At 44.3% G+C, this 25,074-nt stretch overlaps 1 protein-coding gene and 1 long non-coding RNA gene across 4 annotated transcripts in view; one reads left to right on the top strand and one right to left on the bottom strand.

Annotated features, from left to right (window-relative positions):
• Abcg2 (ATP binding cassette subfamily G member 2 (Junior blood group)) overlaps positions 1-25,074 on the bottom strand; it is a 103,754-nt gene that overhangs the window by 35,451 nt on the left and 43,229 nt on the right. Inside the window, exon 1 of one of the 3 annotated variants that reach the window (XM_048364659.1) lies at positions 13,716-13,940. The exons of the other annotated variants lie outside the window; for them this stretch is intronic. Coding sequence (XP_048220616.1) covers positions 13,716-13,824 — 109 coding nt within the window. The 5' untranslated portion in view covers positions 13,825-13,940. Of the gene's footprint in view, positions 1-13,715; positions 13,941-25,074 lie in introns of those variants that run through there. 3 annotated transcript variants of the gene reach the window in all.
• On the top strand, positions 198-14,557 carry LOC125364895. Its single transcript, XR_007213591.1, has 3 exons — positions 198-637; positions 2,389-2,394; positions 14,548-14,557. It is a non-coding gene; the product is annotated as an uncharacterized LOC125364895 (long non-coding RNA).

The following is a 25,074-nucleotide window of genomic DNA, read 5'->3' as shown; positions in this document are numbered from 1 at the left end:
GCCAGTCCTAGGGCTTGGACTCAGGGCCTGAGCACTGTCCCTGGCTTCTTCCCGCTCAAGGCTAGCACTCTGCCACCTGAGCCACAGCGCCCCTTCTGGCCGTTTTCCGTATACGTGGTGATGGGGAATCGAACTTAGGGCTTCATGTATGGGAGGCAAGCTCTCTTGCCACTAGGCTATATCCCCAGCCCTGAGGACTAGTTTTGTCAGACTTGAAAAGCCTATTATGATACAACGTAAGTTCAGGGATGCATGATCATTATCATGGCCCTCATATTTGATAGTTATGCAAAGGTAGGTGTTCTTTTATTACTCTCTAATCACTCCTGATGTTACACTTTCTGAGTTCCTGGACACTCTGAGCCTTTCTTCCGGGTAAGAAGTCATGCTGTTGTAAAACAGATGCTTATCCTTGAGATAAGGAAGGTATTCGGCTGTCTCTCTCAGAAGTGAAGACAGTGTTTCTATGTTCTAAATACCTTGTTTCTGAGCTGCCTCTACCGGCTCTCATTTTTCCCTAGTCTACCCTGCATTAGTAGGAAGATACTCCATAAAACATCAAGGCCATGTCCCTGGGGAAGGGCTCCTGGGCTCTTCTCCATGGAGTGTTTATATGTTGCTTTCAGTAAACTTGCTGGTATGCGACTACTCCTCTGCCTCTTAACTCTTTTTTTTTTTTTTTTGCCAGTCCTGGGGCTTGAACTCAGGGCCTGAGCACTGTCCCTGGCTCCTTTTTGCTCATGGCTAGCACTCTACCAATTGAGCCACAGAGCCACTTCTGGCTTTTTGTATATATGTGTTGCTGAGGAATCGAACCCAGGGCTTCATGTATATGAAGCAAGCACTCTACCACTAGGCCATATTCCCAGCCTGCCTCTTAACTCTTTACCTGGCAGAGAAATGAACCATATCTCTAGGCATCATCATCTACTTGATCTGCTTTACTAAAATAAGTCCTTGCTAAAACTTTCACCTTGTGAGACCTTTTCTTTTTATGAGACATCCTGAAATGCCCGAGTGGCTCGCAGGACTTGAGATGTCTGTGTAGAAGCTGGGAAGCCAAGAGAAGCCCTCATCCGGTCTGTGGTGACCTTTCAATCAGTGTCTCATGTTGTCCCCTCCTTGACACAACCACTTGTAAGTACCCAGTACTGACTACACTTCAAGGCTGTTCAGCCATTGCATTTAGGGGTCAGTCCACTGATTACTCTAGGCATCATTTTAGCAACGACAGAAAGGCAGAGACCTCTTCATAGACAGTCCCCATGTACACTGAGAAGAAGCCCTTTGGGCTTTTAATCAGAAAAGACTCTCTTGACGAGGCCCTAGGTTCGATTCCCCAGCACCACATATACAGAAAACGGCCAGAAGCGGCGCTTTGGCTCAAGGGGCAGAGTGCTAGCCTTGAGCGGGAAGAGGCCAGGGACAGTGCTCAGGCCCTGAGTCCAAGGCCCAGGACTGGCCACAAAAAAAAAAAAAAAAAAAAAAAAAAAAGAAAAGACTCTCTTGCTAATCTAGCTTTTTTTTTGGTCAGGTAAATTTACCTGGTTCCATACACTGAACCTAAGAGATGAGAGGAAAAATGACAATGCCCCTACACTGTAGACCAAGCAGTTCAATGACAGCTCTGAGATGGATGTTTTAAACCATAGAGGTTAGGAAGTACCAGCTAGGTTACATAACTGGATGAAGTTAAAAAACGAGCAATTTCCTTTGAGCCAACCAATTATACAAACATGACTTTATAGTAATCTACTTCTGATGTATAAAAGAGACCACGAATAGAACCTCCAAAAGTGATTCTCTTGTACTTCAGCACAATGTAATGGGGTCAGACTGAAAATTTCCAGTACTCCCTCCAGTTTCTTCAGCAACATATGAGGATCAAAGACGAAGTAGTCACTGACCTTTAGATCTACTCACTACTTACTCAGCACTTGACAGGACGTTTGGGACTTACAATGTTACTTAATTTCAATTCACTTTCCACATCTGGCTGGTATCTATCATATCTGACAATGCAGATCAACACTGTTTACTGTCTTAAGGTGTATTCCATCACTGGGTTAACTATACTTAAGTTACATTTACAACATCATAAAAGATACTGAAGTGGGGTGACTGGGTCTGGCTATCCCACGTTGGCCACATGGTGGAAGGTAGGGTTTGGCATCTTGTCTTCATGCTGGGGGGAAGGTGAAGCCCCCACTCTCAGGTGATGGGTGTGTCTGAACCCCTGGAGACAGTTGTGGGGACTTGGACAATAGGTTACTAAACCTGTCAGTCCAGTGCCTGAGAAGGCAGTTTCCTGTGAACCTGCCCCCTGACCTGACCTTATTTATGCCTGGATCAGTTCAGGCACCATTAGGTCTTGCCATGTGTTTCCAGGTTCGCGTTCTCTCCCCTGTCTCCTGGCTCTTCTCTGGTCACCATGCTGTCCCACTTCAGCTCTCCAGTGGAGCTGAATTGGTTTGTTGGTGTTGTTCTTTCTTCTCTAGCCTTCATGACTCAGTTTCCTAACTGAGTTAAGTACATTTGTGGGCTGCTGGTCTTTGAGTCCATGCAGTTGCCAGTCTTTTAATAAAGATTCTCAATTCTACCTTGCAAAATGTGGCTTCTGTGTTTTCTCACCATACAATACCTAGATATCTAACAAATTAGTTTCAAGGCTGCACAACATTGTTTTAAAATAGAAAGATGTTTTACAAATCAGCTAGGAAAGTGCTATGTGCTTCTGACTGGGAAAAGCACATCTCTAAAGCAAGTGTGACACTAGCTCAAAACAAAAGGTGGCTTCTGTTTTTTTACCCCTGCTTTCTTCTGGCCACCCAGGAATTTTCTTTAAGAAAAACAAAGTGACTCAAAGAATTTGATCCAACTCTAAACAGAATTCACATTTTATTATGAAAGCATAATATTTTAATTCCTGACATGAATGTTTAATTCAAAATCCTAAATAGCAACAAGAGACTAATGAAGGAAAAACAAGAATAATTTTTAATAACTACGACCCTTCCAGATACCATCAGTACTCAGCTCCAAAGTTCTCAAAGACCCCTAACCATGAGCTCTAGCATTTGGATTATAATTTCAATACTTTAGCATAAATGGTTCTTGAAAACCCAGATCACAGAATAGCAAGCTTCTTTTGCCCATGATCCAGGCAACCTCCCATATTACAATTAAATAAATAAATCCTATTACAGAAGCATCTTTCTTAGACTTCCCGCCAAATCTGCAGCTTCTAAAATTGTATTTGCTTTTGAAAACCCAATTTTCCAGCTGATATAGCTATTGAAAAGACAGGGACCTATGTCCACTGTATAGGGTTCTTGGGTCTTCTCATACCTCATTCTCAATGATTCCTATGGAATCAAAGACAATCCCAGCTAAGCACTGGCTGCTCACACCAGCAATCCTAGCTACTCAGGAGACTGAGATCTGAGGATCACAGCTGGAAGCCAGCCCAGACAGACATGTCTGTGAGACTCCTACCTCCAATTAGCCACCAAAAAGCCAGGAGTAGAGCGGTGCCTCAAGCTCCAGTGAAAAAGCTAAATGATAGTTTCCAGACTCTGCGTTTAAGCCTTCCTAGAACACAATATACCACAGCTATTATAAACACTAACAAGAAGTAACTAGCACTTGTTTAAGTAGTAGGTTTGCAGAATTCCCTTAGGCAGGTTAGCTATGAACACAATTACTAAACTATATATATAATTTAGAAAGAGAATTGACACAAATTCAAATAACTGAGCTTTAAATTTCTTAAGGGAAGGATAAATTCTAAACAATATCACCCTAGAGAGTCAGCTTATTAATAGCTCTAGGCCACTGAAAATACAATTGTGCCATTTTAATATACAAACCACAAACCACTCTTTCAGCTCAACATTTCCTATCCCATGTCAGTTCCTACAACTTCACATTCATTCAATAGCCGAGAGGTGAAGACAAGGTTCCATCCCTGTGAAGCACAAATTGTGCATGATGGGAGGATCCAGGCACCGCGGGAGCCAGACTGCATGTTGGGAAAAGAAGAAAGGAGAAGATGAAATAAAGGAATAAAAAAAACCTTTACCTGAAGAGATGCCAAGAAGTGTGTAGAGTATATCTTGCTAAAATTCAGCTTTCAGAATAGGGTGGGAAGAAATGGGGGTTGAGAGAGCCAAGCAAGGCCATCAAACGCTGATGAAACCCCAAAGATCTAGAGTACACAATTCCCCGCTTTACCTTACTGCTGCAGCGTGGACAGAGCGAGGACAGCCTGACCTTCCAGCCCACAAGGTCCTCGGGAAGCCGGGGCAGTCTTTGAAAAATAATCACTAACAGAAAGACAGATATCAGTGACTCATTACTAAAAGAGAAAGGTTGTTTTGGTGGGGCATCCTGAGTCAACTCTATTTGTAAAGTGCACTAGTTGTTAAAACAGCAAACTGCACTGGAAGCAGTAAGATTCACTCTAAGTGCATTCTTTGGCCTTTTAAAAATGGAGTTACATAACTCTGCTATCAAGTATAGACCACTGACACCACCCCAAAATAAACTGTCTTTCCACTCTTACACAGAGGGATAACTTAGCTGCACAGGAAAATTATCTTCTTTATATTTCACATTTTAAAACGCCAGAAGAAACCAGTCACTGGTGGTTCAAACTTGTAATCTTACATATTCAGCAGGCTGAGGTCTGAGGAATGGCAGTTCAAAGTCAGCCTAGGCAGAAAAGTCCAAGAGACTTACTTCAATGAACCAGCAAAAACCAGAAGTGGAGCTGTGGCTCCAACAGCAGAGTATCAGCCAAGTGAGAGCTTGAGGCCCTGAGTTCAAGTCCCAGCACCAGCATATATGCACAACCAAGAAGAAAGCGTTTTGAATGTTTTCCCTATAAAGAAGTGTTTGAAGAATTTAACACATTCAACCTCATTTATACATGACACATGTATACATATATTGAAACATAACAGATAGCTCACCTAGTATATATGTTATCAGTTAAAAATTGAGTCAAATTTTAAACTTAAAAAAAAAATGTCTACCAAAATAGAAAGTAAAAGAGGAGAGAAACTTCCCTCTATGGGACCTGGCAACCATCTAGTTCTCTTGTCACTTTAATTTTCAACTTAGTCTAAATCCTTTAAATAAATGTAAGTAAACATAAAACTGCATGTGACTTGTTTTTTTCCATTTCACATTGCCACAGATATGCAAGTTAATCTGTGACATACAAGCAAAACTAAGAAAACTAGTCCATTTTAACTCAAATGATTAAGGCCAGGTGCGACCTCCATGTTTATCAAACCCTAGACTTTCTAAATCCAATCTGTAACCTGGTCAACAGTTTCCTATAGGATAATGAATTAGACATGCTGTCCCTAATACTACTTGCTCCTCAAATGCTACTAGACCAGGGGAGACAGCATGGACTACAAATCATCAGTACAACAGAAATATGGACCTGAAATTTAACTGAATACTTAGATCACTGTGAATCCAATCAGAAAGTAATACAAATTATAACAAAAATAGGAGAGTGTCACAAACGTTGTGCATATTAAAGGGTTTTCTGAATAGGTAGGAAAGCAGAGGAAACAAAACTATTACCCCAAATGGCTATTTTTAGGTAGAAGAACTGGATTGTTAGACATGTCCCTAAGATGGCATTAAAGAGGAAAAGACTTGTATTTCACTGGAGGAAGCTGAGTACCTGGAAGAATCTCTTCAGAATGTCCTTTCGTGGATGTTCAGTTGTCAGAATGTAGTTAAACTAAGCCACTAAGCTAACAAAATATGCCTGGCTTCTTACCAGAGTTTAATAAATAGAAGCTCATGTAGATACTATTTGTTTTATAAGAATTTAGGATCGCTGGAAAAAAACTGGCCCTTTGAGAGACACCTAAATCTGGCTAAATTCATGTCTTCTTCCCCCATAAAACACTGTATTGAAACTGCAGAGACAGCAGACTGGCCAGAACCAATAAATAGTAAGCATTTCTAAGTGGGAGCGGCGGGATTCCTTAGAGACGGAATACTTGTCACCAAGCAGGAGGCCCTAGGTTTGATTCAAGGTGCTAAAAAAATAAAGTGTTACTTCAAGCAGCATGCCATGTGCCTAGAATACCATTCTAAATAAAAATAAAGAAGATACTTTGGGGGAAAAAAAAGCAGTCCTTCAAGAGTCAGACATGGAAAATACAGAATGAACCTAGAGAACTTTTTAATTTTATTTTTGCCAGTCTTGGGGCTTGAACTCTGGGCCTGGGTGCTGTCCTTGAGTTTGTTTTGCTCCAGGTGAGCACTCTACCCCGTTGGGCCACAGCTCCACTTCTGGTTTTCTAGTGGTTAACTAGAGATTAGAGTCTCACAGACTTTCTTGCCCAGGCTGGCTTTGAACTTCAGTCTTCAGGTATCAACCTCCTAGTAGCTAGGATTACAGGCATGAGCCGCCAGCACGCAGCCTGTGAAAAACAGTTAATGAGAACCAGGACATGTGCACAGTCCAAGGTTCTTGCTCAAAGTGTTTTGTAATAACAAGAGAAAAAATAAAAATCAAACCTTGAAATCCTAATGAATGCCACCAAGCTCAGTAATAAAGTACGTGTCCATGATAAGATGCACAGAGGACACATTACATCTTGTAATAATTTACCCAGAGAAAACACTAATTACAGAAGAAATGCCCTCTACAGATTAACCAACAGTTAACTGACAGCGTTAAGATCATGAGGGGAAAAAAGGCCGAGAGATTGTTATGGATTGGGTAGCGGGGGGAGAACTATATAAGCAGCCAACTGGGATGTAAGAACCCAGACTGGATTCTGAACTGAAAAGGATAGTGAGAAATAGAAATAAAGTAGGCAATTAATGGTATTATGATGAGTTTATTTATTGTGTAGATGCACTGTGCCAATGTTATTAGTTTCGACAACTGTGCTACAGCTGTGCAGTGACTCTCTGTACTGTGTTTTCACCTCTGCAGCAAGCGAATTATTTCAAAATTAAATAATGGAAGTATCATTCTCAACATTTATAATGATAAATTTAGCATGCTATCTGTGTTGCTAGAATTTTCTTTATCAAAATATATACAAGCATAAGCTGGGGGCTGGTGGCTCATGTCTGTAATCCTCAGGAGTCTGAAATCTGAGGATCTTAAAGCCAGACTGGCTTTAAGAAAAAAAGCTGAAAGTGGAGCTGTGATAAAACACTAGCCTTGAGCAAAAAAAAGCTCAGGGACAGTGCCCAGCCCCTGAGTTCATGCCCCAGGGCTGGCATAGAAGCGCGCAAGGGCACAAGCGTGCGCACGCGCACACATACACACACACACATACACAAATCTACACAATCAGTCATGAAGAGTTAAAGTACTCTTTAACACCACTTCTTCCTGGGTCCAACATATCCAAGATTAGCTTACCCACAAATGACATGAGCCATGAGATTCTGCTAGAGTCCAGGCTACAGAAGATCGCTATCTCTGGCACAGCAAGGGAAAAATAAGGACAGGAAACTGATTGTTTTATAAACTGGTCACAGGTATTAGAACCTCTTTCCTTTTAGTTTCGAAGGTATGAGAGAAAGCATATCAATTGTTGGAATTTTAGAACCACTTGGATTAGCTCTTGGGATGAAGCAGTTACTCAGGCTAGGCATTTATATCTCTGGGAGTAGCATGGACGGAGCCTCTCCTTCCACAAGGGCTCCTGAGAGGCAATGTGGAACCCATCTTCCTGGGGAAGGCAGAGCTGTGTCTGTGTGAGGAATCAAGACACAGTGTCTGGCTCGTTGATCCCTTCGAATAATGAAGTAGCATACATAGTTCTATGTTGGGAAAAATGGAAGGAACCAGAAAGCATTTCTATGATTGGATGTGTCATAGTAGTTCCCCAGGACACACTCTGGAGATTAGCTCTAATTGACTGGTTGTAATGCGTGTTCCCCACAAATTATCCTGGGGTTGGATTACTCTGTTTAGATGAGCTCACAGAACTCAGGGAAACACTTCACTTACATTACCAGTGTGTCATGAAGAATGTGTCAAAGGATACAGAAGAATGACAAGAAAAGGTATCTACGTAGGGGAAAGGTCTTCAGCAAAACAGCTCCTGGCTTCTGTCTTGTGGACGTGGGATGTGCTTCCCTTCCTTCTCGTGGAAGCATTCACAAGCAAGAAGACTTACTGCTCCAATCATGCTGCTCAAGTGGTTTGACAGAGCTTAAAATCCACTTTCCCTTCCCAAGGCCGCCAGTGGGGTTAAATGTTCCAGCTCTGCAGTCTTTCTACACATCAGCCCCATCCTGAGAATAACAACCCCAAGTCACTTCACTGGCATAAACTCAGATAGGATCAAACTGCACTCTGTGGGGATGTTGCGCAGTAACACAACACTTGCTTAGTGTTCAGGAGGCTCTGACTCCTGACTCAGCAATAGCAAAGGTATTCTCCTCGTTCCAGAGATTCTGGGTAGGAGTTCAGTGACAGTGGTGAGAACAAAGACCAAATATATTCTATACAGTAGCACAGTAATACGATTATCACATTCTGGAACAGGAAACGAAGTTCAGAGAGATTATAAACCCAAGTCAGATAGGAGAACCAAGAACCAGGAGTCTCATGTCCCTGACACAGTAGGTATATACTATTTTTTTTTAATTTTTATTGGATCATGCATGTAGGTATATACTAATTTTAATGAACTCCTGGGCAATTCCTAATGTCTACAATTACTCTCCTCCCATAATTGCATTTAAAATATTAAAGAAATTTGGCTTGGATCTGATTTTGACCAGTGAAAAATTATCACTAGGTATCAGAATCAAGGTATTACTTATTAAATGCAGGAGGCACTTGTACAAATATATTTTCTTCAGGGTAAAAAATTCATAGTTCCGGGGCTGGGGATATGGCCTAGTGGCAAGAGAGCTTGCCTTGTGTACATGAGGCCCTGGGTTCAATTCCCCAGCACCACATATACAGGAAACGGCCAGAAGGGGCGCTGTGGCTCAAGTGGCAGAGTGCTAGCCTTGAGCAAAAGGAAGCCAGGGACAGTGCCCAGGCCCTGAGTCCAAGGCCTAGGACTGGCCAAAAAAAACAAAACAAAACAAACAAACAAAAATTCATAGTTCCAATTAACTTCTACCCATGCACCAACTGAACTTTCTTAATCCATGTGCTCCCCAAAATAACCTTATGAGGCTTGAAATGTGAATTGAAATAGGTGGTAGATATAAGGTACATGCCAGGATTAAAAAAATGTGAAAAGAATGTAAACAATCTCATTTTATATTAATTGTAAATAAAATGAGAATGTTAAATATATGACATTAAGGTGGGGCCCATATATATATATATATGTATATATTCATGTATAGCAATGTTACAAATAGAGAGACAGAGCTTTGCCGGGTAAGAGAAGAGCCAGTTATTGATCTGCTAGGACCAGAACCTATCAGCTTGTACTTTCAGCAGGTCCTGACTCCACTGACTGAAAGCTTATGTTGTAGGTTGAACAGTAAAGCATTTAGCCTTTTTAGTGATGGGTTCAGTATTAGATTCCTAGCATTTCACATTCCTAGTGCTAAATGTGCACTTACGCTGAAATAGTAAAAGCACTATTATTAGTGAAATAGTAAAGGTCCAAAACATGCTATACTACTTTCCTGATATTTCAAGTGACCCACACTTTGCTTTAGGGTCTCTTAAATAAAATACACACTACTTCTAAGGAATCCATTTGTTCTCTGGTGACAAGAAATAGCATCATCAGACATGAAAGAACATACTCAAGGCAGAAATCTAGAAATATGGGGTTAAACCCCACTCCTATGAGCATAAGAATTGCTGGAATAAACACCTAAACATAGAAAGTACTCAGTTGCACTTTACCAATGACTTCCTATCAATCTAAGAGCTATAGATTTTACCCGAGGTCATTCCAAACCAATGGGATGGCTGAAGCAGTGAAATGTTTTCTCCTTCCTTCTGAGTATCCCATGGTGCCTTCTCACTTTGAATTTCTTATCTCCTTCACCCTGCATTACAGTGGACACAGAGGCTAAGACAGGCTTCCTGGGTGAGGGTAGCTAAAGTTCCTAAGTCTCGAAGGCAGTCTTCCTCTTCTTTTTCTAAGACATTCAACCTTTAAATGGAGATCACATTCTACAGTCTTCTTTCAAACGTTCAGGATAATGTGAGGAACTCAATAGAGGTGACTTATAGAATACTACCTAGGCCTAAGAACTCATTTTAAGCCATGACCTGCTCTAAATAGTAACAAGACCTTTCCAGCCCCGTGCACAGAGAATTGGCTTAGTGATCCACAAAGTGAAGAAATCCTGGCTCAACAGGTGAATATTCTATTTTTAGGTGTTGGGTAAATCTCTCTCTTCCTTCTCTCTCTCCTACCTCCCTACCTTCCTCTCCTCCCACCCCTTTATTTTTTCCTGTTCTTCTCTCTTCTCCCCTCCATATTTTGAAATAGTGGAATTTCTTCTTGTTCTTCTCTTCTTCTTTCCTCCTCCTCCTCCTCCTCCTCCTCCTCCTCCTCCTCCTCCTCCTCTTCCTCCTTCTCCTCCTCCTCCTCCTCCCCTTCCTCCTCTTCCTCCTCCTCCTCCTCCTTCCCTTCCTCCTCCTCCTCCTCCTCTTCTTGCTTTGTATCTTTATCTGTCTTTTTCTCACATTCCAAGACTTTGCTCACCTTTCTTGTGAAAACAAAATTATTCAATGAGACCTATCAGGTTGGGAGCAGGGACAGGAATGTGGGTTTTTCTGTATATATACCAACCTCCCCTCTTGCTTAAATAACTAGTTCACTACTGCCTTTGAATAGGGTTCTCTGAACACTTTATATAGTTCTATAGATTAGTTAACTATGTAGCTCACAATTAGATATCCATTCTTTCCAGCCTTCCAGTGAGTGGGTCCTCACTATGAGTTTCTGGGGAAGAGGGAGTGGGAACGAGACACTGAGTAGCTCCACATACACCAATGCTTTAAATCTGTAAGTTATATAACATGTGTGCGATATAACAGTAAAGCCATTATTGAAAAGAAAAAGGAAATATGATTCTAAAATCATTTGGACTACCCATTTCTAGTTCACCGTCTGAGGTGAGCTGAGCAGTTTTTTAGAAACAAACTTAGTTTCCTCTAAGACTAGAAAACATGTTGACACAGGTAGGTGGCCATGAAGGAAGTTTTAAGTTTTCACTAAAACAGTTTAATTCTACATTATCACCCCAGTGAGCAACAGAGTATAAACTTTGCCACATTATATTTTCTTCAACTGCTGCCAAATTCCTATCAGAAACTATCGACAGATCAGGTACAGATGCTCATGTCTAACATCACGGGTTTGAGGCCAGCCTGGGATACACAAGTTTCAGACCCCCAAATCACAACAAACAGAAGAAACTGCTGATAAAACCTGTGAGGCAGAGGACAGATATGAAAATTACCCTCAGTTCATCTTTACATTTGTATACATGTATTGAAATGTCACAGTGAACCCCATAAGTAGCTACAAGTACAACAGGTCCATTTAAAAAGAGAGGCGAGGGGTGTAGCTCCACAGTACAATGCTTGCCTAGCAACTATGAGGGTGTGTGTGTGTGTGTGTGTGTGTGTGTGTGTGTGTGTGTGTGTGTGTGTAGAAGGGGGAAGGGGGAAGGAGGAAAGAGGAAAGGGAAGGAGAGGGAGAGAAGAGGAGAAGGGGAAAGAAAGGGAGGGGAAAGCAGAGAGGAGTTTGAGAGAGGAGGGAGAGAGATTTACTGAGCATCTACTAAAGAATACCATGTTCACCTGATCTGCATAAGCTTTAGGTTTTATCCCAGGACAAGACTCAGTCATCGGCATGGGGGAGGGGGACCCACAAAATCTGTTTCCACAAGTCATCTCCAGGACAGGCACTGGTGACTGCTGCAAGGGGGGTCCTGACATACTCCAAGGCCACGTGTCAGCCTCCTCGCCACCCAAGGGACAAAGACGTTTCCCTCCAAAGCCAATGCGGGCAGACGCTTCTGAAGAGGCAGCGAGCTTCCTGCCGCCATCCCTCCAGTGTATCATGGGTCTGGGATGCAACTTAGTAGGAACAACAGGCAGTTCTGTCTACACCTGCTGATTTCACCACTTAAGTGTGTGGGCTTTACTGTATCTTAAAGTAAACCAATGTGTTTCTTAGTGGTGCTCCTGTACAGTGCCCATTTCTAAAATTAGGGCAAACTTAAGAAGACCAATATCATAAGTATATACTTTGGGCTAAAATTCAAACTCATTTGTGTTTTTTTTTCCTATTTTCTGCAGTATTCAAAGTTTTCAGTCTTACTTTTAACAAGTACTACAATTAGCTGGTTACTTTTTTTTTTCCAGTTAATTATTCAAACTCAACAGTTTGATGTGATGTGCAGCCCTGTAGTCAAAACTACTCAGAGGCTGGAGGCAGGACCAGCTGGTGGTTGAAGCCCATCATTCCTGGCCTACAGGGGTAACACAGTTACTTAACATAATAAAAAATAAACCAGGCTTTTGCCATAATCCTAGCTACTCAGGAAACTGAGATCTGAGGATTGTGATTCCAATCCAGCCAGGGCAGATATAACTGAGAAATTCTTTTTTTTTTTTTTGCTGGTCCTGGGGCTTCGACTCAGGGCCTGAGCACTGTGCCCCGACCTCTGTGCTCAAGGCTGGCACTCTACCACTTGAGCCACAGCACCACTTCCGGCTTTCTTTTTCCCATGTATGTGGTGCTGAGGAATTGAACTCAGGGCTTCATGCATGCTGGGCAAGCACTCTACCACTGTGCCACATTCCCAGCCCCCAAAATTCTTAGATTCTTAGAGATTCTCATCTCTAATGAACCCCCAAAAAGCTGGAAGTGGAGCTTGGATCAAGTGGTGGCGAACTAGCCTTGAGCACAAAAAACTCAGAGACAGCGCCCAAGCCCTGACCAACACACACACACACACGTATGCGCACACACGGCGGGGGAAGGGAGGGAGAGAGGGAGAGAGGGAGAGAGGGAGAGAGAGAGAGAGAGAGAGAGAGAGAGAGAGAGAGAGAGAGAGAGAGAGAGAGAGAGAGAGAGAGAGAGAGAGAGAGAGCGCCACGGTCATTAATGGCTTGTGCCTACAATCCTAGCTCCTCGGGTGGCTGAGATCTGGAGGACCGAAGTCTCCATTTCTAATTAACCAGCAAGATGCTACCTGGCTCAAGTGGTAACCCACATACTACCACACACACAGAAGTATCCACATGTGGTAACGCACATACTACCCGCCCCCCCCCACCCCCAGAACTATCCACAGAAAAATTACAGAAGGGAGCTCAATAATTGTTTAGGGGCAACAGCTAAGACTACGGCCAAATTTTATGTCCTGGAAAAAAAAATATATATATATACATACACATATATGTCAATCCTCTTAAAATAGCAAGCATCAACAAACTTCTTCTCTACAGTAACTCTTAGGTGTAATAAGCTTTAGCCATCCAACAGCAACTCTTATCGGTCTTCACACAGCTGAAGGAAAGCAAGCGCTGTGCCTTCCCGCCCCAGCAGCAGCGGACGACCGGGGCTGGGATCCACGCTACACAACTCGCTTTCAAATGAACCCCTGCGCGGCCCCCTGCGCCATCCCCCCCCCCCACATCCCCCGAGGAGACACCCTAACAAAGGATCCACACCGCGGCCGCCGTCCACGTTCCGCCCAAATGTACTCACTGGCTCCGCGGCGCGGCGGAGGAGCGCGGGCTGCGGTCTCCGGGCAGGCGAGTGCGGGGCCGCCGAGCGGGACGGACGATCGCGGAGCACGCACGTCGTCCTGAGTCATCAGCCCTCGCAAACACGCCCTCCGCTCCCGGGTGACGTCGAGCCCCGGCGCGGGGCTCTGGGGACTGTAGTGCCTCCTCCAAGTACCGGGGGCGGGGATCTTCTCCAGGCTTCAGGACCCCTCTCCGCCCGGCGCCCTGGGGACACCGCCCGGCCGCGCCAAACCGCGCCGCGCCGCGCTGCGCTGGGCCGGGCACGCAGCCCAGAGGGCCGGGCACGTCGGGGAGCAGCAGACCCGGCGCCTGCGGGCACCGCGGTGATCGGGACCCCCGGGACCACGCGGCCCCTTCTCCCGTGGCCGCCCGCTGCCCCAGAATCAGGCGAGGCCGGAAGGCGTGGCTCCGTCTGCTGGAACCAGATAAGCGCCTCTGGGCCCGGGAGGCGGGTGACCGGGAAGACTGACCCCAGCGCGCAGGGACTGCCCTGGCGGGCGGTCTGCAACCTCCGGCCTCCTCTCCTCCCCTCCTCCCCCCCCCCAACAGATGGGGGCGATCAGTTCTGGAATCCCCCACACCCCAGCTGATCTGCACCTCAGCTGGCCTGGACCGGTGGGGTCCCACGCCTTGGCATATGTGATTGGGGTTTCTCTGCTTAAATTGCTCAACCCAAGGGCTGTGGTTTCTTAGAAAAGAGCTGAGGAGGAATTAAAGTGCCTGGATGTTTTCGCCGTAGGGTCAAAAACTTAAGAACCAAATGTGGGGCATTATGTAACAATGTCAATGAGCACACTTTACTATTATTCTTCACACCGCAGGGATCCGGACTTTGGCTCCTGGGAGTGATTGCACCCTCAGGAAAGGCATTGGCGATCTGGTCTACCTCGGAAATTAGCCCCGAAATGCTGAGGTTACGTTTTGCTTTCACAAACAAATGCCCACAATACTGGTTAGGTTGTCTAAACTGACATTGACCATGATGGTTAATTCCTCACGAGTAACATTTAGTCAAGAAATCTAAGTAAGAAATTGGATGGCGTGATTTAGAATAATGAGAATGCTTGGCTGTATATTTCCACAGAATATATATGTACATATACATACACATATTTACACACACATATCACTATATATAATCATGGTGCACCCAAACGTGGGTAAAATTACTCTCTTGAAAAAAAAATTTTCTTTTGGATCTATTTCTATTCATTTAAAGAATCATTAAGGTGCACACATCTAAGCCCAGAGAGGTTCTGGGGGAAATCCAGAAAGACTTGCAGGAGGTGTGGCCCTGCTCCAAGCACCAAGGCATTCTGGAGCTCCAGCTCAAGAGTAGCTAGGCCCAGTGCTCAACCTTCAAAGCAAAGCTCACTGGGCAGAGATGGGCCCACTGCTTCACTGGAGCAAAGTTCCGGGGATTTAGAGCAGCACCTTCTGTCTGGAGGGAGGAAGGGCCTCCTATGTAATCTGATTTCTGAGTTATTTTTCATTGTTTTATTTACTTAAAAAGTTAGGTCAGTTGGTTGTGAATTTGGGACAGGGTCTCTGTTAGCATTTCCCTAGCCTCAGGTCCTCAGCTCCTCCCACTAGCCCCCAGATCCACCCATACCGAAGGAGCCACTCCTACTCACTACCTACCTACTTCCCCTTTACCCCCAGAGAGAGAAGCTGCCACCTGGATAAGGTGCAAACGCCATGTAGCTCCCTCTCCCGTGGAAACTATGGCCCCACTAATAAACCTCCTTATGAACCTTCTTCTGTCTTTGATTATCTCCGCATGGTCCTCTGGGATGGCCAAGACATATGCTTTCAGTCTCACTGTGTTAGCCTCAAATCTCAGCCTCCACCCCAGGTTTTTCATGAAGTTGTTTCAGGGGACTTCTGCCTCGCAGATAGATGTGCAGCACAAATGAATGGGTAGTTGAATATCTCCAAAAAGAGGATCTTGCATAAAGTAGGTGACATCCAATTCAGAGAAACCTCCGCCATCTGGCTATGGCTGTTCTCTGGGTCACTACAAAGCCCACTTCTCCTAGGCTGCTTTTACTTTCATTTTAGGCCTTAACCCAACAAGGGATGGGAATGGCTTCCTTTTATTTATTTTTTAGATCACTTGAACTGCTTGGTGTTCAACAAATTCCAGATAAGCTCATATCTTAGGAAATTTTAAAATATTTTTATTTGAAGTAAAACTATAATTTCAACCAGGGAAATGTTTAAATTACAGAAACTATGGTTTTGCCTCAAAAACAAATTGTTTATTTTTCAAATCAGGTTGAGGGAGAAATCAATGCAATAAAATGCAATGCAATGATTGTGGCTGCCTATGTTCTAGCCATCAGCTGTGTGTGTGTGTGTGTGTGTGTGTGTGTGTGTGTGTGTTCTTTTGTTATGCTGGGGAATCACACCCTAACCCTGGGCAGGTTGCTCAGCTAGATAAGCATTCCACTACTTTTGCTACATGCCTGGGCCTAGAAATATATTTCAAACATTTTTTTCTTTTCTTTTCTTTCTTTCTGTCTTATTTTTTTAAAAAAGAAATCCTCTTAAAGCTTCACATACAAACACAAATATCATCATCGTTGTCGTCATCATCATCATCATTTCGCCAGTTGTGGAATTTGAACTTGACCTGGGAGCTGCCCCGGGGCTCTTTTTTTGCTCAAGGCTAGCACTCTACTACTTGAACCACTGAGCCAGTGCCTGATCTTTCTGTGATTTACTGGAGATAAGAGTCTCATAGACTTTCCTGCCCAGGTTGGCTTGGCATTGTGATCCTCAGATCTCAGCCTCCTGAATAGTTAGGATTACAGGCCTGAGCCACTGGCACCTGGCACAGATACATTTTAATCACATTTTACTTGGATCTGAAATGATGAGGATAGATTCTTCATATCTGGTTCTTAATGGTTTTTTAAAAACCTGCAAAACACCTTTCAAAGAATAAGCATGCAAGCTCAGAAGACAGTTCCAAGAGGAAACAACAAAATTCCAGAAACAAAAATTGAGATCTAGCACATGCAAAATAAATAAAGAAGATAGTAAGAAAGTACAATGTATAACTTCTGGAATTACTCAAACTAGAAGGCTGAAGTACAGCTTAGTGGTGTTTGTATCCTGGGTCCAAGCTCCAATATAACAATCAATCGAACCCCAAACCCATACCCTGTATTTATACAAGAATATGTTACACATTCTGGATAGTAACATGAATGTCTTTTCCCCTTATTTTAGTACATTTTAACATTTCAGTTAATGCAAGTACAAATTTTGATAATAAAATGAATATTGTTTAAAAATAAAATGACATTAAAATGTACACATAAAGACACCTAACAAGGCTGAAGATGTGGCTTAGTGATCCAACACATGCACCAGACCATGTGGATAGAGTTTGATTCCTAAGTCCAGCAAAAAGAAGGCAAAGGGAAGAAAGAAAGGGAGGAAGGAAGGAAGGAGAGAAGAGAAGGAAGGAAGCAAAAGAAAAAAGAAAGAGGAAAGGAAGGGAAAGAAAGAAAAGGAAAGGAAAGAATATTTGACAAATTCAGATTAAAGCCAGGATTTCATAAATGTATTAGATTGTAGAGAAATGAATTGTTTTAGGGTTTGGACTAGGTTGTACCTATCAAGGATGAGACTACGAGTTCAACCCTGAAAAACAAGGAAGGAATAAGGGAGGGAAGGAGTAAAAGAGGGAAGAAAGAAGAAAGGAAGAGAAGGAGGCATTTTACTTAAGGCTATTTGTTTCCAAATGCCTTGGTTTCAGCTCTAGTGTTTGGATATTTTAGGTCTCAGGATTTCAGGAAAAGAGGAAACTCTCTAAGTTTTACAGTCCAAAGATGATCAATTTGACCAGGGCCAAATGAGGACATTCATAACCTCCCCTGCGTAACACACCTCTTTTATGCCACCTGCAAAGTTGAACTGCCCAGTATTTATAAGAAATTCCCAACTCTGGAATCTTGCTGAGTTACCTACATGTGAGTAGCAAAGTACGCACTGTGATCATGGCACTGGTGAACTGCCAAGAGTCAGTTTCTCTGTGACAAGTCCATGTTTTAGTAAGGCTTAAACACACATCTGGGGCACTTGGGATTAACATTTGTATGGGACAAAGTATGTTGATCTTTACCACTACTCTGGTTGAAGAAAATTGAACAGGGGCTATATGTATAACATGTACATTATTCTTCCCATAGTTCTGCTCACAGCTATGGGAAATGATTCTTAGTTATTATGGAACAAAATTAAGTGAATTAAGGACAAAAGCAGAGTTTGAGCCATTCTTCCCCAAAGATTCACTATTGATAGAAAGGAAATTGAAAAAAAATACAAGGAAAAATTATTTCAGATAGGTTACAAACTGTGTGCATGGCAAGAGAACCAAAGACATAAAAATGAGTTAAGGGCCAGTGACTTTTGTCTATAATTCTAGCTAATCAAAAAGCTGAGATCTGAAAATCACAGTTCAAAGCCAGCTGGGGCAGGAAAGTCCATAACATTTACTTCCAATGAACCACAAAAAAAAATCTCAGGAATAGCACCTAGGCTCTGTGTTTATGCCCCAGGACTGGCACAAAAGAGAAAGAGGAAGGAAGAAAGGAAGTAAAGAAGGAAGGAAGAAAGGAAGGAAGGAAGGAAGGAAGGAAGGAAGGAAGGAAGGAAGGAAGGAAGGAAGGGAGGGAGGAAGGCAGTGAGGGAGAGAGGGAGAGAAAGGAAGGAAATGAGGAAAGGAAGGAAGGAAGGAGGGGCAAAGCAAAGCAATAGAGGGCAAGTTCGGGGCCCTCAGTGCTTGCGTTTGGATATGGATAGAGCTGTGTGCTAAAGGATTAGACTTTTCCGGAGGTTAAAAACATGAAGAAGGGTAGTTCTCGCTTAGTCTCTATCTTTTTTACCTTCTCTGGTTCTTTTCTCCTCGTTTCTCTTTCTCCTGAAAGATTGCAAAAATTGTCCTCTTAATTCTATTTGACGGTAGGCAACAGAATTACTATCATATTCTAGACTCTAGAAAGAAGTAGGTAGTTGGGTAACCAACTTGTCTTTTTTCTTTTGTAGTGTTCAGGATCAACCCCAGGGCCTTCAGCAGTGGGCAAGTTCTGTACTACAACGAAACTACATCCCCAGACCTAAAGCAACACATTATCACAAGCTGCCTGTGCACTTGTGGACAGATGAGCTTTGTTGGGTTTCTCGATTGCTAGCTTCTGCTTCATCATCTATTCGTCTAATCCCATGTGATTAGCTTGCCCACGTTCCTGTCGGGCCAATGCAATGAAGTCTCCATAAAATCCAAAATGGGGAGGGGAGAGGCACAGTGTCGAAAACATTAACTACATGGAAGATGGAGAGCTGATGATCAAAGTTCAAGGCTGCCCCTGCATGAGAGTTGAGAGATTGCATCTCAACCAATGGCTGGAGATGGTGGCACGTGCCTGTCCTCTCCGCTGACACCAAGGTTCTGACAAAGAGGGAGCTTCACCTGGAAATAACCCAGTGCAAACAAAGGAGGATGAATTGGCTCACGTAGTAGAGATAATATCTAGCAAGCACAAGGCCCTGAGTTCAATCCCCACCCAACACACACACACACACACACACATACACACAGATGAGTCCAGGAAGCTTTTGAAGCAATAAACATGGGGAACCCTGCAAGAGGTTGAACATGCTAGGAGGATGATTCACCCCAAGTCCACAGGAGGAAAACTCTTGTTCCTGGGATCCTGGTAGATCTCATCCTGTGTGAATCAGTTCCTCTGGCTGCCTCTTTGGTTTCTGAGGTCCAGGAGCAGATCTCCAGGGAAACTGGGAAGGGAATCATGGGAATGTAGCCTGTCAGTCTGAGGTTGCAGGGGCCATACCTTCTGACACGATCTGAAATGGAGACAGTCTCAGGGACTGAGTGAAGGCCTTGCCTCTCACCGCTAGGCCCATTCTTTTTAGGTAGCCAACAAGGGAATAGGAAGGACTGACACTCACCCTGTTTTCCCAGATGCGTACAGATACCAGGCAAGCCACCAAAGGTAAGTGCAGATTGCCGGACTCCATCAGACAAGCTACCTAAGCCTGACTGTAAACATTCCATTGTGGGCCCAACTGAAAAGCCCTCCCAACTCCCTTGACCTAATGGCCTTTTCATTAACCTCTGCCTCCCTGCCCACACCTCATAAGAACCCTACCCTGTCCCAGCTCTTACACACAGTCTCCAAGCCTGTGGGAGGGCTGTGTCCCTCACTACTTTATCTCAATAAACAGTCCTCGCCTGTGGAAGATCGAGTCTGGCCTGTTTCCTTCCTTTCTCTTCCATTTTCTCAACCTTAAGGGTCTGAGAGTCATTCTATCTCCAGTTAGACAGTGACAGAGGTGAGCTGGAGAACCGGACAGGCAGCTGGTGTCTGCTACTCAAAGGCTTGCTTGCTGGGGAGAGGGAGAAGGTTCCATCTTTTAAGCCCACAAAAGTTTGCGTTGCTCCTTGTATGTGAGAGGAGAGAAGCAGCTTGGTTCCCAGGCTAAGACAGTGAACTGGAGAAAAGAATAAGTGTCAGAAATGAATTGACCTCCACTCACTTTCTCTCGCTTGATGTACAACAAGGTACTACAACGTCGTGATGTAAAACCATAGATTTATCATTGAAGTGCCAGACACATGAACCCCATTTTAGAATTAAACCCTGAGCCAATAAGATTTGTACCTGTGTCCTAATCTTGCTTGCACACCTGATTGTTGTAACCTTGTTCTTTGCCTTTATAAGCCCTGTGTAATCACAGCTCTGGGCTTCCTCCTAACCTCCGCTGTGTCGGTGGGTAGGATGAGGCCCGAGTTGGCAGCTCGTTAAATAAAGCCTTGCCTTGCTTTTGCATTTCGAAGTGTCTGAATCTTGGTGGTCTTCTTGGGGGTGGTCTTGCGACTTGGCACAACATTTGGGGTTTCGTCCGGGATAGCCCCAGAGACCCCGAGATCCCAGACTCCGAAGGTAAGAAAACAGCGCTGTTCATTTGTCTTGTCCTGTAATTTGTCTGTTTGTCTGTTTTGCTTTTGCTTATACTTGTAGGGCGCGAGTCAGTTTGGTTTTTGGCCGGAACTGACCAGGAGGGCCTCCTAAACGAGACTCAACTCGCCCACCTTGTACTTGGGTCTGCTCCTTCTGCTTATCTGGCAGGAGGTTGTGGGCCAACTTGGGTCCACTCCTCCTGTACCCTGGCAGGAGGTTGTGGGCCAACTTGGGAGATCTCCAACTCGTAACTCGGGTCCACTCCTTCTGCACCCTTGCAGGAGGTTGTGGGCCAACTCGGGTCCACTCCTTCTTGCAGGAGGTTGTGGGCCAACTCGGGTCCATTCCTTCTGCACCCTTGTAGGAGGTTGTGGGCCAGCTTGGGTGATCTCCAACTCGTAGCTTTTCTTAGGCCTGTGCATTTTCCTCCTTTTGTATTAATTATTTTATTTTTGTAGCCTTTTGGAAGAAATTTGGAAGTAAAATTGTCCTAAATAATTATTGCAAAGTGAGAAAAGGAGAATTATGGCTACCAAAATGTTTAATTGCCATTCCAGCTTCTTTGTAGGTTTTTTTGTAACAGTTTCCAGCAGGCCCACAGAGAAGCACAGGTGATTCCTACAAGTTTGTCAAGATCTAATACTGACCCTTAATAAGTTCCAGGTAAGAGAGCATGCTTAAAAACTACTTCTGTGTGGACCACCTTGTTGCTTATAATTGGAGTAAAGTGGCCCCTTATAAGACTCATTGATCTGAATCTGCGGTTCGAAGCCAGCCCGGGCAAAGAAAGGTCCCTGTGAGAGACTTGTCTCTAATCAGCCAGCAGAGTGCTGGGAACGGAGTGGTGTGGAGCTCAAAAGTGGTACGGTGCTAGTCTTGAGCTGGAGAGCTGAGGGACAGCACTCAGGCCCTGAGTCCAAGTCGAAAGTCACTCCTCCTGGGACAAAAGTGATGGAGCATCCAGAGGCAGTAAGCCACTGCTTGGATGGCAGAGATGGTGTCAGATCCTAGAGTCACTACTGTTGGCCTTTCAAAAGTTAAAGCCGGGAAGTCCTAGAAGAATAGTTCGTAAGCATGCCTTTCCAATGCCCATGTCTGTCTACTGGGCAGGAATTTGCCAGTCATCTGTGATAGTGGTTAGTAAGGGTAAGTTTGTCAAATGAGAGGATAGATTAAAATCTCACCCCCCGCATTTACTCAAAGCTCTGACTGGCAGTGAGATTTTTAAGCTCATACATCTGTTTAGTAAAGAAAGCTTGTAGACCTGAGATTGTGTCCTTATTGAGAGCTGTTAAAGGCCTGTCAGCTTGCCAATGCCCCCAATCAACAGATTACTAAAGGAGCTCGCCTCTGTGGGAATAGGCCAGGTGTGTATTGGGAAGTAGATTTCACAGAAATTACAAATATTTGCTAGTTTTTGTAGACACCTTTTCAGGATGGGTTGAAGCCTATCCAACAAAGCATGAGACTGCGAATGTAGTGGCTAAGAAGATCCTGGAAGAAATCCTACCCAGGTATGGCTTCCCATCCACCATTGGGTCAGACAACGGACAGGCTTTTGTCTCAAAAGTAAGTCAGGGAATAGCTGCAGTACTGGGGACGGATTGGAAATTGCATTGTGCTTATAGACCCCAGAGTGCAGGACAGCTAGAGAAAATGAATTGGACTCTAAAAGATATGATTCTGCTTCTGTCCCTACCCCCCATTTATTCAGACCAGGGGACTGAAATCCTAAGAACCACGGTGGAAGGAACCCTAGACGGCATCGCCACTTTGGTTCATTGCTTCCACGCCAGGCCAGCTGTCCCCTTTGCCCTGGATGACAACTACCGTGATGGAACATGGGAGGTCTCCAAGCACCCAACTCAGCCGCTTTGCCTTCGCCTCAAGAAAAGAAAGTTAGACTGAGACTAAGGTTATAGGTTCCTGGCTAGGTAAGGTCTACGCCCCTGAGTCAGCCTGAAGAAGTTACAGAAGATGGATGATCTTCACCCATCAGCCCCCCTTTAAAATCAAGGGACCAGAGTTGTTTTTGGGAAGATGAGGCAGGATAAACTAGAGACATGCAAAACAGAGGTACAGAGAATATTCTTGTAAGAAATGGTGACAGGCCCTTTGTTTACTACATTGGGCCCTACTGGCCCATGCCTTACCTCTATATCATCCCCTAGCCATGCAAGCCATTGAAATGGACAGAATGGAGCCATGATTGGCTCCCAAGGTACCAAAAAAGAAAAAGGGGGAAATGAAGTGCCAGACACGTGAACCCCATTTTAGAATTAAACCCTGAGCCAATCAGATTTGTACCTGTGTCCTAATCTTGCTTGCACACCTGATTGTTGTAACCTTGTTCTTTGCCTTTATAAGCCCTGTGTAATCACAGCTCCGGGCTTCCTCCTAACCTCCGCTGTGTCGGTGGGTAGGACGAGGCCCGAGTTGGCAGCTCGTTAAATAAAGCCTTGCCTTGCTTTTGCATTTCGAAGTGTCTGAATCTCGGTGGTCTTCTTGGGGGTGGTCTTGCGACTTGGCACAACAATCATCTTACATTTCCTCAGGTTAGAAATCCAACATGGATCTGGATTCTGGGTTAGGAGAAGATGTCGATGTGTTCCTTCCTCTCTGAAGCTTTTGCAAGGCACATACAAGGCCACGTTCAGTCCTTGGTTTACGGCCCAGTCATCTGTCACCAAAACCAGGAGCCCAGCTTTTCTCTGCCCTGCTTCTGTCACTACATTTCTGTGACTCTTTTTTATCTGTTGCCTTCTTTTGTGTCTAATGATGGCTTGCTTTTTCCAGCCAGGGTATCCATAGGGATGCCACAAGAATATCCACAGGGAAGCGTGTCTTGAACTTGCAATACTACTGTATCACATTCCTGAGAGTTGGGAATACCAGCGTGCTTGTTCTTAATGACTGTGTGTGTGTGTGTGTGTAAGTGTAAACTCAGGGCTCTGGTGCTGTCCCTGTTTTTGTATTTTGTTCAAGGCTAGCATTCTACTCCTTAAGCCACACCTTCATTCTGCCTTTTTTTTTTTTGGTGGTTAATTGAAGATAAGAATCTCATGAACTTTTCTGTGTGGGCTGGCTTCGAACTTCAATCCTCAGATCTTAGCCTCCTGAATAGCTAGGAGCTGCCTGGCTTTTAAAGACTCTTTGTTCGTGGTATTTTTAAATTTTTTTTAAACTCATGACATTTATTTTACATTAATTTTATCTATCACCTTGATTCTCCTTTGCCTCGTGTCTTCAATACATCCCAGGGATTAAGACAGGAGATCTTTTTTTTTTTTTCGCCAGTCCTGGGCCTTGGAGTCAGGGCACTGTCCCTGGCTTCTTTTTGCTCAAGGCTAGCACTCTGCCACTTGAGTCACGGCGCCACTTCTGGCCATTTTCTGTATATGTGGTGCTGGGGAATCGAACCCAGGGCTTCAAGTATACGAGGCAAGCGCTCTTGCCACTAGGCCATATCCCCAGCCCAAGACAGGAGATCTTTAGGGAGGCATTGTTCAGTCTACTGTAAATCCCTAAAAACATGAACCCACTGAGTTGGCTGGGAGATTATTCTAGCTGAGGTCATTGTAGATACAGTGGAAGGAGGAAAATTGTTTTGGACCTTCCCCACTCTCAGGAAAAGCAGAAGCTCCTGGGAGAGAAGCTGCTCCGAACCCCCTCTCAGGAACCCTCCCCTGCCACCCACCCTGTCCCAGGTTAAGCTGGTATATGAACAATTATCCCTTGCGGTTCCCAAAGCGTCTTCATTGACCTACCCCAGCATGGGTGTGGAGAAACCGTGCTTACTCAGGTGTCTATTGAAAGTTAATTTGCAAGTCCCGGGCCCCTGGGTCTTTTTTTTTTCTTTTATTTGCCAGTTCTCGGGCTTGAACTCAGGGCCTGAGCACTGTTCCTGGCTTCCTTTTGCTCAAAGCTAGCACTCTGCCACTTGAGCCACAGTGCCGTTTCTGGCTTTTTCCGTGTATGTGGTTCTGAGGAATGGAACCCAGGGCTTCATGCATGCGAGGCAAGTGCTCTACCACTGAGCCACATTCCCATCCTACCTCTGGGTCCTAAGTGAGCAGAAGAAAATATTTCCCTCTGATACGAAAGGCAAGTTTATGCAAGTACTCCAGGGGCCTCTCTAAAAGAGGATTCTATAGGCAGAGTGGCATGAAAACTGCCAATGAGTTTCTCCTTCACAAAGATGTGAAGGTCAAGGGCTGAATAAAATCCAGTGTGTGGTTCTGCTGGGAGGTGGTCTCCGGTGGTGGAGGAATGAGCAGGAGGGTAGAATGAGGAAAGGAACTCGGAATCTGTGAAAGTAAAGGC

Source organism: Perognathus longimembris, chromosome 16 (genome assembly GCF_023159225.1).
Source record: "Perognathus longimembris pacificus isolate PPM17 chromosome 16, ASM2315922v1, whole genome shotgun sequence".
NCBI classification, from domain to species: Eukaryota; Metazoa; Chordata; class Mammalia; order Rodentia; family Heteromyidae; genus Perognathus; species Perognathus longimembris.
This window is presented reverse-complemented; position numbering and strand designations above follow the sequence as displayed.